Source organism: Chrysochloris asiatica, unplaced genomic scaffold (assembly GCF_000296735.1).
Source record: "Chrysochloris asiatica unplaced genomic scaffold, ChrAsi1.0 scaffold00077, whole genome shotgun sequence".
Classification (NCBI taxonomy): domain Eukaryota; kingdom Metazoa; phylum Chordata; class Mammalia; order Afrosoricida; family Chrysochloridae; genus Chrysochloris; species Chrysochloris asiatica.
In genome coordinates this window covers 6,487,819-6,507,754 of record NW_006408595.1, presented here as the reverse complement: position 1 = coordinate 6,507,754, position 19,936 = coordinate 6,487,819, and the positions used below count along the sequence as shown (strand labels likewise).

The 19,936-nt window shown below is 37.1% G+C and overlaps 1 protein-coding gene across 4 annotated transcripts in view; it reads right to left on the bottom strand.

Moving 5' to 3' along the window:
• PPHLN1 (periphilin 1) overlaps positions 1 to 19,936 on the bottom strand; it is a 149,650-nt gene that overhangs the window by 66,346 nt on the left and 63,368 nt on the right. For 2 of the 4 annotated variants that reach the window (XM_006865311.1, XM_006865312.1), the window contains 4 exons: positions 15,026 to 15,082; positions 12,161 to 12,240; positions 6,205 to 6,324; positions 124 to 264 (listed from right to left, as the gene is read on the bottom strand). In XM_006865311.1, the coding sequence (XP_006865373.1) occupies positions 124 to 264; positions 6,205 to 6,324; positions 12,161 to 12,240; positions 15,026 to 15,082 (398 nt within the window). The remainder of the gene's footprint in view (positions 1 to 123; positions 265 to 6,204; positions 6,325 to 12,160; positions 12,241 to 15,025; positions 15,083 to 19,936) is intronic. The other 2 variants (XM_006865313.1, XM_006865310.1) reach the window with 1 other exon arrangement.

Genomic DNA, 19,936 nt, shown 5'->3' with positions numbered 1-19,936 from the left:
AAATTTCAGTCATAAGTGGAATAATATGAAATAAAACATTTAGTCAATAAATGTTACTATAATAACCATGCGTCAAATAATGTGAACAAAAGATAATGTTCTTTAAGAAGACTGGATTCTCACCTGTTCAATCTCTTTGGTTTTTGATGCTATTGCTTTAGAACGACTGGTTAGCTGACTGTCTTCAAATAATTCTATGCCATCTGTTGCATTTGACTCTGGTTCTTCTGGCTGGTCAATGAACAGTGGTGCTGCAGATCCCGCCTTTAAAAATTATTAGAAATCTTTAGTTTCTTTTATACTTTTTGGATGACTGAGTATAAACACTAACTGACAGATAATAATTCAGAGAAAGTATCCAGTTTAACCTGATTTAAGAAAATAAAAAATTCAGTTTCACACGGCATAATGAGCATATGTGAAGAGGATTAAAGAGGAAATGACTGCTACTCTTATTATTTTATATAAGACAAAACCTTTGAGCTTATTCCATTCCCAAAATATATTTCACACTATATTAAGATTCAGCCAGATGATCCTGTCCCATGACTATAAAGAGAAAAAGTCCAATTAAAAGTGAGAGGTATGTGTATACAAAAATATATTAAAGGGAAGCATGGAAAAAGGTTCTACTTTCAAAAATAAAAAACATTTTGTTACTGTAGTCTATGAATTTACTAAAGTTGCTAAAAAGAAAGCAATTCCACAAGACAACAATGATTGCTTCTATTTTAAATTAATAATGAATACATGATCACACAAAAAAATCCACAGCTGATCACTGTACTTTCTAAACATACGCTTGAAAAATAAATAAGAAAACACATATTATTTAACTACTTAAAAAAAGAAAACAAAAAACACTGTCATGGAGTCAACTTTGACACCTTTTATTCCAATATATAAGGTCTCTTCAATATATGAGGCTGTGACAATTGAATATCCACATGCCAAAAAAATAATTTAAAAAATTAAGCTAGACTGTAACCTCACACCACACAGGAAAAGTTACACAAAATAGATCATATGTCTATGTATAAGAACTAAATTCATAAAACCAGAGTTCTGAACTGTTCCAAAATGATTCAATATCTGCCGTTGTAAACAAGGGCCCATATGTCTTGCATAGCAACCAAATCTGTTACCGGTAGTATTTAGATCCAAGTGGGAAATAAACAGCTGTGCCCGATCAAAGATGGCAACCAGTTGCATTGCTTTGAATGTATGGTGTTCTCTAGAATAATGTTGCTCTCCAAAAGTCCTACCACAGTTCTTCCTGAAAGTTTTAGGAGCCTGATGCAGGAGAATGGGTTATTGGCAGGACTCTGAATAGCAAAACACATTTAAAGCAGTGAGGTCAGCTGCCATCTTTGAGTGGGTCACAGTTGTCTGCTTCTCAATCTGTTTAAAATATCAAGGGCAACAGATTTATGTGTTATATATATAAATATATAACATACAGCGCCCCTTGTTTACTTATGATAGTAATTAGGCAATAACAGAACTGTTTAAAACCCTCCACAAAAATTTTAAAAGACAAAATAGGGTAATGCTTCAGGATCAATTTTATGGCAATGGATTCTTATATACCCAAAAGCACAAGCAACAAAGACAAAACAGATAAAATAAACATCAAAACACTAACCCTAAAATATACCTGTGAAAAAAATTCAATCAACTCTATTACTTATCTTCCTTTTATAGACCACTGGTGAACATATTAAAATCTTTGAAAAGTGCTGAAAAAGCAAAAGCAACCTATCTCTTAAATCTAGCATTTCTCAAACACATTGACTTACAGCATCTTTTTCTTATTTTATACCATTAACAAAAGGAGCCTTGGTAGTGCAGTTGTTAAACACACAGTTGCTAATCAAAAGGTCAGCAGTTCCAACCCACCAGCCACTCTGCAGGAGAAGATGTGGCAGACTGCTTCCATAAAGATTACATGGAAACTCTATGGGGGTAGCTCTACTCTGCTCTACGGGATTGCTATGAGTCAGATATAACAACAAGGGTTTTCAACAGGTCTACCATTAAGATTAAGGAGCTCTGGCAGTGTAGTGGTTATGAATCAGGCTGCAAACCGCAAGGTAAGCAGTTCGAAACTACCAGCTGTTCCACAGGAGAAAGATGAGGCTTTCTGCTCCCATAAAGATTTACAGCCTTGGAAACCCAGTACAGATTCGCTATGAGTCAGAACCTACTCCACAGCACACAACAACAACAACCATTAAGATATAATGTAATTCACTGTAAAGAAAACAAAAATCCTCACTACTAGATCAATAAACAATATCAAAATAAATGTAGAAAAGATTGAAGTTGTCAAAGACTTCATTTTATTTGGCTCAACTATCAATACTCATGGAAGCAGCAGTCAAGAAATCAAACAACGTATTACATTAGGCAAATCTGCTGCACAAGATCTCTTTAAAGTGTTGAAGAACAACAATATCAATTTGAAGACTAAGGTGAGCCAGACCTAAGCCACAGTATTTTCGAAAACCTCATATGTATGCAAAAGTCAGACAGAGAATAAGGAAGACCATATAAGAATTGATGCAGTTGAGCCATGTTATTGGAGAGTATTAAAAATACCATGGATTGTCAAAAGAACGAACCAGTTTGTGTTGGAAGAAATAAAGCCAGAATTTTCCCTAGAAGGTAGATGGTCAGAATTTGTCACTCATACTTTGGACACATTGTCAGGAAGGACCAGTCCCTGCAGAAGGTATCATGTTTTGGTAGGAAGGAGAGTCAGAGTAAAAGAGGAAGACTCCAACAAGATGGATTGGCACAGAGGGCTCAGGTGTTACAACGACTGTGAGGCTGGCATGGGACCAGGCAGTGTTTCGTTCTATCGTGCACAGGGTCACTATGAGTCCATACCCACTCAATGGTACATTACAACAACTACCATGAAGATTTCTCAGAATTACTATTCAATACTTTGGGAAATGTTCTACTGGAGCCCCAAAAATAAAAGAAACTGAACAGAGGAATAAACTGCAGTCTGTAATTACATGGTCTCCCAACTAAACTGTTTGCAATTATATTGATGGCAACAAGAGAAGATAAACTAGAAGTCCAAGTATTCAATCTCTCTTTAGTCATAAAAATTACTCTATACAATATTTAAATATACATGCAAAGGAACAGTATTAAACCAAACTCCCTTCTACAACCAAACAAGGTCCTTTTTATTTCCAGGTTATTGTGTCAAAACTGATATAAGTTAACATGAGCAGGGCCAAAATTCTACTTCCAAACAAGCACAGAACAGCGAAACAACTGTTTAACAAACGCTCAAGAACAAATTATACTATCTGAACAAAACGTATCATGATATGATAAGACTAAGTTGTTTTTTTGTTTTTTTTTACAAAAGTAAAAGTATCTTAAATAATTTCCCAACTGAATTATTTCTAAAATGAAAAGTAACAATAACTTGAAAGCATTTTAAACAATGATACAAAACTGATGCTGCTAAACAGTAAAATAAGCACAGGACTGCTAACGGCAAGGTCAGTAGTTCAAGCCCACCAGTTGGTCCATGGAAACCCTATTCAGGGTTGCTATGAGTCAGAAATGGTGCATGTCATGTACTGAATCATACTAAGTAAGGTAATCTCTCTGGTACTCTCATCTATCACCATGCCTTTAGGCCAACAAAGAATTATATTTGACTTATATATCCACTTATTTTAGGATTATTTTCTTTCATTACTTTAAACTCAAGTAAATTCGAGGCAAATATTAAAGAAAAAACACAGAGGTAAAAGAATCTTTCTAGAACCAATGACACTGATAATTCAGCACAGAGCCCTGTTCAAGTAATAAACAAACAGAAATCGAATATTTAAAGTCTGAGAAAGGTCACTAGTGAGATGTTGTAAATACTTAAAAGGTTTAACAAAATGACAGGGTGTGTGTGTGTGTGGCTGTGTGTGTGTGTGTGTGCATGTGTGTGTGGAGGAGGAGACATTACATACCTTAATAAATCCTTACTAATTAAAGATAAACCAATAAAGATAAAATTAAAATTAGTCATTAGTAGATTTTGATTTTAAGTCCTCGGAGAAAAAAATGATCCATTCTTCAAAATAGCAACTTTGAGACAAAAATGTTAAATATTATTAATAGAAAAACCATTATTGTTAAGTATTAAAAAACAACCAAAATACCCCTATTAAATACATTACTGTATTGTGCACATTTTAAAATAATGCTGGGAAAGTGCCAAAGAAGGACAGCTTGATATTTCTGATACATTTATACAAGAATATGCATAAATATCTATTATGATGACTACAATAAGAAGGAAACCTTGACCTACTTAAGAACAATTGATATCTAAATGACAGATCAGCGTTTTATAAAAGGCAGGCTGTATTTGCGTAAGCACTGAAAGGCTTTGTACTTTCTTTGAGCAGTCTCCAATATTACTTAATGAAGACTCTTTTCATCATGCATAATTTTTACATAATATTTATTTTCATATAGAATTGTTACATTGATCCCTTATATCAAAGACCTTCTATAAAAGTCATCCAAAAACATAATGAAAAGAAAATTCTTCTTCACATACAATTTGTCACAGACTTTTATATAGTCTCTGCGTACGCTATCAAAATAACTCATTTAGCATCAAATGTTGCTTTAAAAGTTTTATATTTTTCCCTATTTTTCTTTCCCTATTAGAGATAAAGACTATACAAAAATTTTCCTTTATTTCCCCCCAAATATTTTAATACAATAATTTTATAAACAGTTTTGAGTCCAAAAATGCACTTATTTTTTGGCACTCTTGGCATGGTGCTATAGGATAAGCACTAGACCGCTAACCCAAAAAACGTCAGTAGTTCAAGTTCACCAGCTGATCCTCAGAAACCCTACACAGAGGCACTATGAGTCGGAACCAAGTCGATGGCACATAACAACAGACTCATGAAAGTCAAAGGTAACCCAGACTGCATTATTTCATTTCTTGGGCAATTTTCATGAAGCGTAACATGCAGTGTAAGTATAATCCAAGAAGCAATGATTAATCAGATATTTGTTCTGTGTTCACTAGTTTTTAACTAGAGGCTTAGCATGATTTCCTAGATATCTTGGGGGGTGGGGGCGCTTGAACCTTTCTTTTTTTTTTTTAATTGTGAGTTGGATGAAAGGAAGTTTATAGAGCAAACTGGTTTTCCATTAACAATTCATATACACTGTTTGTGACATTGACTGAAATCCCCACGATATAATATCACTCTTCTCACTTCCTCCCTGTGTTTACCATTTCCAGTGGTCCTTCTTACCAAATGCTGCCCTTTTGATTTCATAGTTTGGTTGATAGCTCTAATGAGTGTGTACCTCTCAGGTGTTATTATCCCATAGGCTATACTGTCAGGGTTCTACCAGTAAGCTCAGTCTCTCAAATGATTTTCAGTTTCGTTCCACATTTTTCCCCCCTCTATCCAGGGCCTTCTAATGTGATCTTCCTTTTGGAATGGTTGGTAGTGTTAGCTGGTGGCAACATCTAATTATTCTGGTCTCAGGGTCATGGAGGTTGAGGTTCATGTGCTCCATTAGTCCTTTGGATTATTTCTTTGTGTATTCAATTTTCTTTACTCGTCTTTGCTCCGGACAGAGAAACACCAATAGTCATAGCTTAGAAGCTTACATGCTTTTAAGACCTTTGTAGCTACTCAACAAATATAGAATGAAAAATGTAGAACACTGTCTTTGTGAACTATATTATGCCCATTGTCCTTAGTGTCCCTCGAGACTCATTCTTCACAAAATATTTGGTTATGGCTAAGAAGTTTTCAAACTTTGCTCCCTGTATGCTCTAGTATATCCATGGATTGTTGCTGTTATTAAGTGCCACCGAGACCAGAGTATTTTCTAATATATTTTTAACAACAAAACTCATTATAAAAAATAAATATTATGCTTTCTTTGCACTTACTCCATATTTATATTACCCCTATACTCCTAAATCATTAAAAACATTCAGACAGTACAATTACTGAATTCAGAGTTGTTCATATTTAGATTTACTGTATATAATAAATATTAAAATAATCAATGTGACTATTTCCCCAAATATAATATTTTAAAGTACTAAAAGTACAAATAGTTTCCAAAAATTAATATAAAATCCAGATAAAATTTTCAGATATGGCACATAAAGAAGAAATGATCCCTTACCTCATATTCAGAAATTTCAGGTAAGTTACTCTCCTCTGCCTTCTCTAGCTTTTCCGCAGCCCACTTGCTTGCAGCCTCAGCAAGTTCCTTTTCAGTTAGCCTACCAGGCTTATCTAACCCCTAATAAAAACAAAGGAACACTTCTGTTATAATTCTCAAGGGCTTATAAATTTCACATGCATCAAGAAGTACACTCTACTACCATTTAAAATTATGCACGCCTTCAAATTTATATGGAGAACAGATAAATTCTTTATATACTTCCAAAAATATTCAACATAGAATTCCTCTGTAACAATTCCTTTAGGACACTTAGGCTAGATATAACTCATAATTTTTTTTACAAAAAAGTTTTAAATATTTATCTATGGAACAAAGAAAAAGACACTGAAAACTCACACAAAATATGGTATTGTTAGGTGATATCAAGTTGGTTCTGATTCATAACAACCTTATTTACAGCAGAAGACTGCCCTGTCCTGCTACATCCTTATACTCGTTACCTAATGTGACAGCCATTCAGTCAATCCATCTTCTAGAGTATAATATTCCTTTTTTGCTGACTGTTTGCTTTACCAAGCATGATGTCCTTTTCCAGAGACTGGTCCCTTGTCAAAACATGTCCAAAGTATATTAGATGAAGTCTCGTCCCCTTGCTTCTAAGGAATATTCTGGCTGTAAAAACTACCATTGTAAGTTAACTCATAATAGCAGGAAATAAACTGAAAAACGCTTCCTACATCGTGTTTAGGAGAGAAACATCACCAATACTAGTGGACAAATAGGTTAATAAAGTCTCCCCACAGCTACAATGTAAATCCTGAGATGAGCACACAGGGCCTCCACTTCCCAATAGGTAAATAATTATAGATATAATATTCTTATTCCATCTTAAAGTCCTGGTGTGACACTGTAGGATAAACACTTGACCATAAGATTGGTTTGAATCACAAGGTGGATGGATAGTTCAAACTCACCAGCCGCTCCTCGGAAATCCTATACAGGGTCATTATGGGTTTTAAAGGACTCAACAACAACTTAACAACAGCACTTAACAACAACAACAACAAACCTTAAGACTATGTTATTGTTTTTATTGTGCCACTGAGTCATTACCAACTCACAGTGCACAACAGAATGAAACACTACCCGGTCCTGGGCTAACCTCACAATTGTTGCCACACTTGAGCCCACTGATGTTGCCACTTAGTCAATCCATCTCACTGTGGGGCTTCCTCTTTTTCTCTGACCTCCCCCCCCCTCCCCTCACCTTACCAAACATGATACCCTTCTCCAGTGACTGGTCCCTCCTGAAAATATGTCCGAAGTATGAGAGACAAAGTCTGTCCATTCCTGGCCTCCAAGAAGCACTCTGGCTATACTTCTTCCAACATAGGTCTGTTTGTTCTTTTGGCAGCCCATGGTACTTTCAATATTTTCCTCAAACACCATAACTCAAATGCATCAATTCTTCTACAGCCTTCCTTACTCACAGTGCAACATTCACATGCATATGAGGTTATTGAAAATACTATGGCTTGGGTCAGGCGCACCTTAGTCCTCAAACTGACATCTTTGGTCTTCAACACTTTAAAAAGGTCTTGTGCAGCACATTTGCCTAATGCAACACATCATTTGATTTCTTGACTGCTGCTTCCATGACTGTTGATGGTTGACCTAAGAAAAATGAAGTCTTGAAAACTTCAATCTTTTCTCCATTGATAAGAATGCTGTTTATTCGTCCCGCGATGAGGATTTTTGTTTTCTTTACATTGAGATGCAATCCATACCGAAGGCTATGGTCTTTGATCTTCATCAGTAAAGATTTTAAGTCCTCTTCACTTTCAGCAAGCAAAGTTGTGTCATCTGCATATCGCAGGTTGTTATTAAGTCTTCCTCCAATTCTGATGCCACATTTTTCTTCAGATAACCCAGCTTCTAGGATTATTTGCTCAGCATACATGTTGAATAAATATGGTCACAGAATACAACCCTTTTACACACCTTTCCTAATTATAAACCATTCATTGTTCCCACGTTCTGTTCAAACAACTGCCTCTTGGTCCATGTACAGATTCCTCATGAGCATAATTATGTGTTACGGAGTACTCATACTTCGCAATGTTGTCCCATAGCTTGTCATGATCCACACAATTGAAGGTCTTTGTGTAGTCAATCAAGCACAGGTAAACATCTTTCTGATATTCTCTGCTTTCAGCCAAGACCCATCTGATGTCAGCAATGATATCTCTCATTCCACACTCTCTTCTGAATCTGGCTTGAACCTCTGGAAGTTCTCTGTCAATGTATGATTGCAGCCATTTCTGTATTACCTTTAGTAAAACTTTACGCGCATGGGATATCAAAGATATTGCCCAGTGATTTCTGCATTCCATTGAGTCACCTCTCTTTGGAATATGGATCTCTTCCATTCAGCTGGCCAGATAGTTGTCTTCCAAATTTCTTGGCATAGATATTCACAAGTAGTTTGTCACTCTTTCTTTCTAGTGTGTCTTCATCTGGAAGTTCATCTGAAACCCGTCCACTGTGGGTTACCCTGCTAATATTTAAAATACCCGTAGCATAGCTTCCAGAATCACAGCAACTCACAGGCCACCACAGTACAACAAACTGACAGATGACTGGTAGTCTTAACACTATAGTTTATGTTAAAAAAAAACGTAAATTTCAAAATTGTATTTATTTCCAGGAAAATGGCTATTTCATATATGTTAATTTAAATTTTCATAGTAACTTGAAAGGATGGTTATTATATTTTTTACTTACTGCCTGACAAAGAAAAGCAAGCCAGTATTTCAAGTGTGCAAAGCACTCATTTTATTATAAGATATCACTAAAAATCTAGTAAATATTTGCTATTCAAAACCCAGCATTCTAGAACCTTCAGACTTCTGGAAAAGCACCAAAAATACACAGTCATTATGAAAACTTTCTCTTCTTTACCCTTTAAGATAAAGAAGCAATTTCTCCCCCAACACTCCTCCTGCAAAGACAGCCAAGTAATGTTTACCCTTGCCAAAAAGCCAGAAACAAAGAAAACAAAAGAACATAAAAAAAAAAAAACGTAACCACAGTTATGACAACATTTAGAAAAGGTTTGTTATCAGTGAAGAGAAAATATAATTCAGAGAACAAATGGAAATTGAAACACCTCAATTATTTTATTTTTGAGGATTACAATTATGGGTCATCTTTTCAAAATGGCTTGGGATGTTGAGAAGGTAAGACTGAGAAAGATGACATGATGAAAGAGTAGCTATGTCCTTGAGAAAATGATTTAACTTTTTAGCCTTTATTTACTCTTACAATAAAATGCTGTTGTTAAGTGTTGTCAAGTCAGTTATGAGTCAAAGATACCCTATATAGGGTTTCTGAGGAGCAGCTAGTGGGTTTGAACTGCTGATCTTACAGTTAGCAGTCTACTATCCTACAGACCAGAAAGGAGAACTAGATCACAACTCCCTTCTATATAATGGGGATCTATAAACCTGGTGTGGCGCTGTGGGCTAACATGTCAGACTGCAAAGGCAAGGTGGTTCAAATTCACCAGCTGCTCCTTGGAAACCCTAAACAGAGTCACTATGGGGTGGAATCCACTCAACGGTACTTAGCAACAACAACAACAAAAAAAAAAAAACACTAAACGCACTGCCACCAACTAGATTCTGACTCATAGCAAAATAATACAGGGTTTCTGAGAAGAAATTTATATGAAAGAAAGCAGACTTATCTTTTTCATATGTAGCAGGTGGTGGGTTTAAACCACTGACTCTGAGTTTGGTAGCCCAACACCTAACACACAGCATCACCAAGTCTTCTTAATGGAGAGCTGCAGTTGCTTATATCATCTAATTTCTGCACTTAATATAGCATCTAGCACTTTGCAGTTATACAAAATGTTAAGTTTCTGTGTATCTCCCATCTCCCAAACTGTTGCTAAATTCCAGCAAGTTAGTTTCAACTAATAGAGACCCTGTATCACCCCATCTGAACAGTCAGTCCCACCTGATTATGTTACAGAGACACAAAGGCAGCAGTAGACACCAATTTTAACAACAGCCTATGGAAAATATTTAGTCTGAAAAGAGCTTCTTTACTTTGGTTGTAGTTGCTGTTGGTGTTAAGTGCTGTCAAATTGGTTCAGAGTCATAGTTACCCTGTATAGGGTTACCGAGGAGTGGATGGTGAGCTTGAACTGCTGAATTTGTGGTTCAAACCAACCTTGCTGTCCAGCACATTAACCTACAGCACCACAACAGGACTCCTTTACTTTGGTAGCTACTTTCAAGTTGTGATAACTTAAAATTCCTACTTTAAAATAAAGCAAAGTATCCCCACTAAATATGAAAGCATAGAATAAAAGCATCCGTAAAAAAAGAAACTGAAAACAACAAATGTTGGTGAAGGTGTGGAGAGATTGGGACCCTCTTACATTGCTGCTGGGAATGCAAAATGGTTCAATGATTCTGGAAGACGGTCCAGCGCTTCCTCAGAAAGTTGGAGATGGAAATACTTTATGACCCAGCAATGCCTCTACTTGGTACATATCCACAAGAAATATGAGCCAGAACACAAGTAGGTTACGTACATTGATGTTCACTGCACCACTTTTCACAACAGCAAAAAGATGGGAGACAACCTAAGTGCCCAAAAATGGAAACATGGATAAACTTTGGTACATACACAAAATGCAACATTAGGCAACACTGAAAATGATGAATCTGCAAAATACCACATAACATGGATGAACCTAGAGAACATTATGCTAAATGAAATTAGTCAATTACAAAAGGACAAATATTGTATGATATTGTTATTATAAAAGCTTAAGGGAAGGTTTCCATACTAAAAAAAAACAATTTTTTTGATGGTTACCAGAAGTGGAAGAGGGAAAACAGTAATTCACTGGCTAAGGTTAGACACATGTTTGCTCAAGTGACTGGGAGGGCCATATACAAGAAGAGGGAAGGCAACATACAAGAAGAGGAAGGGTGGCGGAAGAATAGTGAAGACACAGGGAGGGATGCATGGACTAAAGTGGAGAGAGGTAAATAATCATATATACACAACCTTGGGAAAACAGTGTTCTGTGCAAAGATACATGGATGAAGACATAGGCTGAATGGGTAAGGCAGTAAGATCTATATATCCCACAAATATGAATATGAAAGAGGGTATTTGTACATGAGTATCTTCCCTGCAAACATAACTATGAATGTGGTGGAGCATACAACAGGTAAAATGATGAAAACTTCCTACTAAATATTATCAAATATTTTAAGGCAATGAGTTGATGGGCCTGGGGGCTCAGGACCATAGTCTCAGGGGACACCATGTTTAATTGGTATAACATGATCCACAAAGACAATGTTCTACATATTGCTTGAGTGAGTAGCATTTAAGATCTTGACCACCCTTCATGTCTGGAAAGAAACTCACCCTTGTGGCCCAATTTTCAGCCAAGCAGTAAAGAGGTTTATGGAAGAGGATCACAAAACTAGTAAGGCATGATCACCATGGAATGGCCAATCATTCCAAATCAAAAGGGCAACAGTTTCCTAAGGACAAAGCTGAGAAGGTATAGGAAGGTAGGTGTGATGCAAACAAGAACCACAGGAGAGAAAGAGGTGTTGCTTGGAAGGGACTGTAATCATTGAGATGAAACGAAGTGCAGGATTTGTTGAATTTAGCTAAGGATCCTGTCTGTAAATCTTCACTCAATTCACAATAAAAACTTTTAAAAAGACCCAAAAGTAAACAAAAAAAGATGGGCTCTATAAGCAGGAATTCTCCCTCCCCATTCTTTTCTACCCTTGATAACCACTAATAAACTTTGGTCTATATATCAAAAAAAAAGAATAAAAGCATCTGTCTAGACTATCCATCTCATTTACTTTGTAATTGCTCTTATACTCATTTTAGAAGCACAACAAACCTTTGATGAAGCAACTGCTGAAGAACTGGAAGGGGATGTATCTCTTGAAGTTTTCAAAGGCTGGGCAGGTCTCTCTTTACCTATATAAGAAATATAAAGTACAATTTTCTAGCTCATTTGTTTCAAATAGAGTGGTTTTGTAACCAAATTAACAATGGACTTATAAATTTATTTTAGTACTGAAATTCTCATTGTATCATTAAAGTAAATCTGTTAATACCTAAAGCTACCTAGTTCACTCAGGATGGGTGCTATCAAAAATTATAAATAACCCAGACCGTTGTTGTTGTTGTTAAATGCCACCGAGTCGGTTCCAACTCACAGCAACCTTAAATAGGGTTTCCAAAAAGCAGCTGGTGAGTTCAAACTGACCTCGCAGTCCTGCACTTATCCTACAGTGCTACACCTGAAGTCCATAGGGTATTGTATACGGCAGTCTATGGAATACCGATGCCAGTTTAGCACATATGAAGCCAGAGAAAAGAACTCAAGAAAGACAAAACTAATGTTCTTTAATCATTTATGTTCATGTTCCTAAAAGTCAAAATTTAATAAGCACAATTAAAATCCAAGAGTAATTATTACGACTATATCCACCAGCAAAGAGAACTAGATAACAAGGGGTCATTTCAAGGTGAAAAGCACATAGTAACTTTAGGAGGTATCCTGAAATGTCTGAACAGCTTAAAAAATTAAAACAAAACTGGTAATTTATTATTCAAAGCACTAAACAGTGACTATTATTGAATGAGTACTCAAATACTGATTAAATGAATTAAGAAGAAATTTGCATAAGACAAAGTCACTGACCTTTATTTTTAGTCAGGACAACCACATAGTTTTGGTTCTATATATTACCATTATTTATAGAAATACACTTAAATTTAAAACTATACTGAAACAATATAACTTAAGCAGGTTCAACAAAAAATGAATTTAATTAAAGATAATCTTCAAAGATTAGTAACAGTGAGTTGTTACTGATAGAAAAACATTTCATTAAATTTTCAAGATGTGTCAATATGCGTTGAAAGAACTGACAAAGATTAATAACAGAGAACAGGAGAAAGTGGCACCTAGTTAAGAATCACACAGAAGCCAGTCAACTACACAATGGGTTAAGGCCAGGAAAGCACTTAAGAGCAAAAGCTGAGCCAAAGATCTTGAAACAGGCTAGTCTTGCTATTAAGCATCATCAAATCGGTTTTTACTCACAGTGACCCTGTGTAGGGTTTCTGAGATGCGGAAGGTGGGTTTGAACTGTTGACCTTATAGTCAGCAGTCCAGTGCTTATGTACAGCCATACCTAGTCAGTCAAGAACCACCTTGGTACTTGCCAACAACAAAAAAGAGCTTCCTGCTACAGTCAAGATACTTGCAAATAGGCAACCACCTAGGGCAATGGTGAATAACATCTCTTCATACTCTCTTGAAAACCCTAAAAGACTGTCTCTAAATCAATGGTTCTCAACGAGGGACAATTCTGCAGCATCCTCTCCTTCTCCCAAGTCCTCTGGGACAAATGGCAATGCCTGAAAACATTCCTGATGATCAGAAATGATAGAGTGCTGTTGGCCTATAATAAATGGAGGCAAAGGATACTGATATACATCAATAATGTACATGACAGCCTCTACAACAAAGAATTATCTGGTCTCAAATGTTAACAACACTAAGGCAGCTCTAAGCTAAGTATTCCAACTCTGAAGTTGCAACAATCTATAAAAAAACATAACATAGTCCTAGTATGGCGCTGTAGGATAAGCACAGGACCACAAAGTCAGTTTGAACCACTAAAGTTGGTGGTTCAAACTCACCAGCCGATCCTTGGAAACCCTATACAGGGTGGCTGATTTAAAGCAAATCTAAAAGTTCTTAAAAGACTTAAAACTCAAATATGATACAAGCCATTACTCTATCACCAAACAACTAAGAATATGGTTTATTTCATTATTCCCTAATATATTAACATTGCACTTGTCAAATTCCACTTCATATGGTGAGTGTTGATTTTCCAACTACATTAACAGTTCCTACAGAAAAGCAAGCATCAGAGTTTATTCATTTCTCAATACACAGGACCTACCTAACTCAAGTCCCTTATTTTAAAACTCAAAAATTAGGTGGGGGTGGGGGGGGAAACCCACGTATATTTCTAGCTTTAAGATACAATGACTGCCCTATCCTATTCAGATAAGCAATCCCTTGAAAGAAGATGAGGAACTGGACCAATCAGCACAGTATGCTATTCTAATTAAAGACATAATTATAGGCTCAATTCTGGGAATTAACAGCTAGACTTATCAACTAAACATATTAAAAAAAAAGAAAAATACCCTTTCACAAACAACTGTTAACCTTACTTAGCAGTAGTGACTTTTACAAACATGACATCAGTATTTCAGGTATGTCAAATTAATTCCCAAGGATAGTTTTAGGGCCTTTTATGATTTTAGCTACTACAGAGCTAATTTAAGCAGATTTTAACCACTCTCAGTGTGCAGAAGCAAAGGAACATTGAAGGGCAGGGCAGGGGGATTAGCATTTAATCACATTTTCATACATCCATGGGGAACAGAGATAGGTAAGAAGCAAAGGACAATGAAAAAGGATAATACAGATTGACAACAGAAGAGAAATCCCCTGAACCTACTGTTGCCAGGGCCTATCTGCCTGTTTACAGATCTTAACCTACTGACCAAAAATGGCTATCCTAATCAATAAACCCACATCTCCCCTCAAATAGTACTATCTAGATCTACTGCTATTCACTTCTGACCCTATCAGCAGACTGACGAACAGTTCTATCAATCCAACTTTCCCACACCTTCAGAATCCCCAACCAGAATCTAGCTCAAAACTCACCTCTTTCTGGCTTTCCTTCATTTTGCTGTTTGTAGGAGGCATCAACACGCACGGATTCTAGGGAAAGGTGGGCAGGGAGGAGTTAACACCAGGATTTCTGTGCCCAGGAGGAACAAGAGAAGACCCAGAAGTAGAAATGATGGCAATAACAAAGACTTCTGAGCATTTTCTGGTGCCCCTGAACTCTATCCTACCTTGCCTTCAAGTTGAGCAACCATCACCAAAGAAATATATATAACAAGAGAAAATCTCTGTTCAAGTCCAGACACTAATTCAGTTCGAAGGTTGAGGCCAGCCAAGGATACAGCATAGACAGATAGGAATGAGCAAAGATCTTAGTCACATAAGCACACTGAAAGATGAAAATATGAATCATGTCTTAGTCATCTTTGTAAACACCTCATTTAATCTCCGTAACGTTGATACTCAAAGAACTAGTAAAAGATGACACAAAATCCCAATGAGTGAAAGACATCACCATAAAGAAGTCAAAAAGAACACTGGGAAGGTTTTCAGGGTCTTACAGTTTCTTGTGCTTACAATGGCTATCTGCAAATACTCTTTTTACTTGGTCTCAACAAGTGGCCTATTATTAAATTTCACACATGGATTTTCTTTATTAACAAATTCAGTCACTATCTTGGTTAAATCTCTAATTATTCCAAATTTAGAATCTTGTAAACATCTTGTTAGCTTCCTCACTTGGAAACTCTTAACAATGCAAATGGACCAGCTTTCCAAACAGCCTAAACATACAAGTAGCAGCTCCTAGATTAACTTTCCAATAAGATGCAAATTCCAAGTCTCTCTGCTAATTTAACTTTTTTCCTCCCAGAACATAGCAACTTTTCTGAATTGTCAAGGCACTGACAGTACCTTGAATGGAAATGTTTCAGGAAACATCATTTAAGTATTGTGGCACTGTACAGAATAATCACTGAACTGCTAATTACAGATCAACAGTTCAAACCCACCAGACTCTACTCTGAAACCCTATACACAGCACTGCTGTGAGTGGGGACCTACTAGATAGCACTTAACAATACGCCATGCTAATTTTACAACACTGCTCTTGACTGCTCTCTCATTATTCAGTGGTCTACTTGACATCAAGAAACTGTTACTCCTGAGCTGCTGATTTGTTTTTATCTAAGGAGTCCTGGTCTGGCAACTGTGGGATAAGCACTCCATCTCAAGGTCAATTTGAACCTTAAGGTCCACAGTTCAAAATCACCAGTCCTCCTCAGAAACCCTATACAGGGTCGCTGTGAATCAGAGATTCACCAGCACTTAACAACAACAAAAACAAGGTATACTCTAAACATTATTATTGCTTCAGCCAAATCCTTAGTTCATCTACAACACCTGTCTAGCACCTTATGCTGCATTTATTTCATAAGGTGGTGGTGGTATACCATTAAATCAGTTCTGACTCATATAGCCACCAAGTTTAGGATTTCTGAGGCTGTAAATCTTTACAGGAGCAGAAAGCCTCATCTTTCTGCCCCGGAAGCGACTGATGGACTCAAACCCCTGACCTTACAGTTAGCAGCCCAATGCACAACCACTATGCTACCAGGGCTCCATTTATTTCATATACTACTGACTTACTTTTAATTTCCTCTATTTTCCTTTTAAAGAAAAATGGATTAGCTAGTCATTTAACCCTGTTTCATTAATTTTTTTAACGCTTATTTTTTTACACAGCCTCAAATCTTCTGCAGATTAGCATAATAGATAATAATAATGCCATTGTTGTTGCTAAGTGCCTTCAAATCGACTCCGACTCATAGTGACCCTGTGTGTAAAGGGTTTACGATGTGCATCTGGTGAATCTGAACCACTGACCTTGTGGTTAAAACAACCTTGCAGTCCAGTCATTATCCTGCTGCGCCACAAAGGAATAGTCTCAAGTCCCTCTCTATGAAGCCTGTCTCAGCAGAAACAAGCCAACATACAAAATAAGGAAATCTGAGAAGAAGAGTGGATGAGAGGTGAAACTTATAAGGGGGAAATAAAGTCAGTCAATAATAATCTACAACCTCAAAAACAAGACTCAAGGAAACCATATTCAGACAAATTCCCCTGATCTCAGCAGAAAATCAGAGCAGTCTCAGAAATAAGGAAACCTTAACGGTGCTGTGGAGTCCTGGTGTAACATTGCGAGTTAATGCGATGGACTGCAAAGTCGGTTTGAACAGCAAGGTCAGCAGTTCAAGCTCACCAGCTGCTCATCAGAAACCCTATACAGGGTTGCTATGAGTTGGAACTGACTACCTGGCACTTGACAACAACAGCAATGGCCCTGTTGGATCGGTACTGGACTGTAAACCACAAGGTCAGCAGTTCAAGCCCACCAACTGTTCCTTGGAAATCCTGTACAGGGTTGCTATAGGTCGAGAATGACTCCATGGCACTAACAACAACAACATGGGGGATGGCTTTAAAAAAAAAAAAATCCTATTGTAAAGGGGAAGAAAGTTAGTAATGAGACTGGAGAACAAGATTTGTTGTTATTAAGTATTGCCGAGTCAGTTCTGACCCATAGTGACCCTGTATAGGGTTTCCATGGAGCAGCTGATGAGCTTGAAATGCCGACCTTGCAGTTCAAACAGCTTTGCAATCTGGTGCATTAACCCACAGTGCCACACCATTTAGAGTAAGCATATTTAGACAAGTTCTCCAGTTTAACTGTTTAGACACTTTACCCAGGAGTATAGTTCACATCCCTGATAAAAGGATATTGTTGTGTTGTTGTTGTTAAGTGCCATTGAGTCGGGTCCGACCCATAGCGACCCTGTACAGGGTTTCCAAGGGTGTAAATCTTTACGGGAGTAGAAAGCCTCATCTTTCTCCTGCGGAGCAGCTGGTAGTTTCGAACCACTGACCTTAAGGTTCGCAGCCCGATTCATAACCACTATGCTACCAGAGCCCTTGATAAAAGGATATATATATATATATAAAGGCCAAATTGTTGGGGGCTTCTCTTCTTTCGGAAGGGAGCAGGCTATCTTTATCTATCTCTCTGGAAGAAAGTCGATGCTTAATCAATTCTCTTATGAGCTTAAGCCTCTTGTCTTTCTAACCTCTTTGGCAAGGGGTAAATTCTTTGGCAGGACAGAAGCACCTTTTCCAACTTTTCAGTACAATCACCAAGAACAACTTCAATTGTGACAATGTTACAAAGGTGAATGAGAACCCAAGGCCAATGAGTAGTAGTGAGAGCCGACTGTATGCATATCTCCCAAACTCTGTGTTCAGTGACTTCACGCTGGTAGCTAAAATTGGACATGGTGGGGTATTCATTCCAAGTCTATCAGCAACAATTTCCATGAAAGAATGAAAAACAGACAGGAAAAAAATACACTGAAGTCATAACTGGTGGTACTGGCTTTGTGCCACCAAGTAGGTTCAGACTCAGCTCCTTTAGCTCATCATTTTTGTTGTTGTTGTCAGTTACCACTGAGTCAGTTCATATTCACAGTGACCCTGTGCACAACAGAACAAAACAATGCCCAATCCTGCACCACCTTCACATCCTTGTTATGTTTGAGTCCACTGCTGTTGCTCCTGTGCCAATCCAACTCTTCTGGTCTTCGGTTATTAGGTGTCCGGTGCATCAAATCTGTTCTTGAGATGATTTCTAAATTCAGGTGGGGTATGTTTAAGGTCATATTTTGGCTTTCATGGACTCGTTTTAATTTTTTTCAGCTTCAGTTTGCACTACCATATGCTCAAGTGACGGTTTTAATGCCCACCCCTGGCATTGTTTCAGTTGATGATACGGAGCTTTTATGTTGTTTACAAAAGGTATTTGAAATGAATTATTCATTGGTCTTGCTAAATTCTATCATGCAATCTCCTTCACTGTTTCTATCACCAATGGCATATTTTCCAACTACTGATCCTTCCTCTTTGTTTCCAACTTTTGAGTACAATTACCAGTAATTCCCAATACATCTTCATTGCATTTTTGATCAATTTCACACTAAAGAAGTGGTAGGATTTTTCAATTCCATCATCACTGGCTTTAGTGTTGGTGCATAAATTTGAGTAATAGTTGTATTAACTGGTCTTGCTTATAGGCATATAGTTATTATCACAGATAGCATTATACTTCAAGATAGATCTTGAAATGTTCTTTTAGACAATGAATGTGATGCTATTCCTTTTCAATTTGTCATTCCCATCATAGTACACCATGTGATTGCTAGATTCAAAATGGCCAATTCATTCTAGCTCACTAATGCCTGGGATATCGATGTTTATGCATTCCATTTCATTTTTGACAACTTCCAATTTTCCTAAATTCATACTTCATACATTCCATGTTCTACTTCTTAATATATGTGTACAGCCATTTCTCATTTTGCATTGTGCCTCATCAGCAAATGAAGGTCCTAAAAGCTTTACTCCATTCATGTTATCACAGGCAGCTCCTTCCTACCAGTATTTTGAATGCCTTCCACCTGAGAGGCTCATCTACTGGCATTATATCTGACAATATTCTGGTGCTATTTATCATGTTTCAATATTCTGGTGCTGACAGTGTTGCACAACTACTGATAAGGCTTTCAGTGGCTAAACTATCAAAAGTAGTCCACCTTTGCTTCATCCTAGTCTGTCTTAGTCTGGAAACTCAGCTGAAACCTGTACATCAATGGTGTACCCTACAGGTATTTTAAATATCAGTGGAATAGCTTCCAACATCATAGCAACATGCAAGACACCACAGTGCGACAAACTATCAGAGAGGTGGTGGTGAAGTCATCATTAGGAAAGATAAAGTTAGAGACCAAACTACTGGATTCTCAACATACTGCCTGACATGACAGGAATGAAAAAAGATGTGTTCAGGAAAGCCCCATCAATAAACACACAAACTTCATAGTACAGGTAGGACATTGGTCT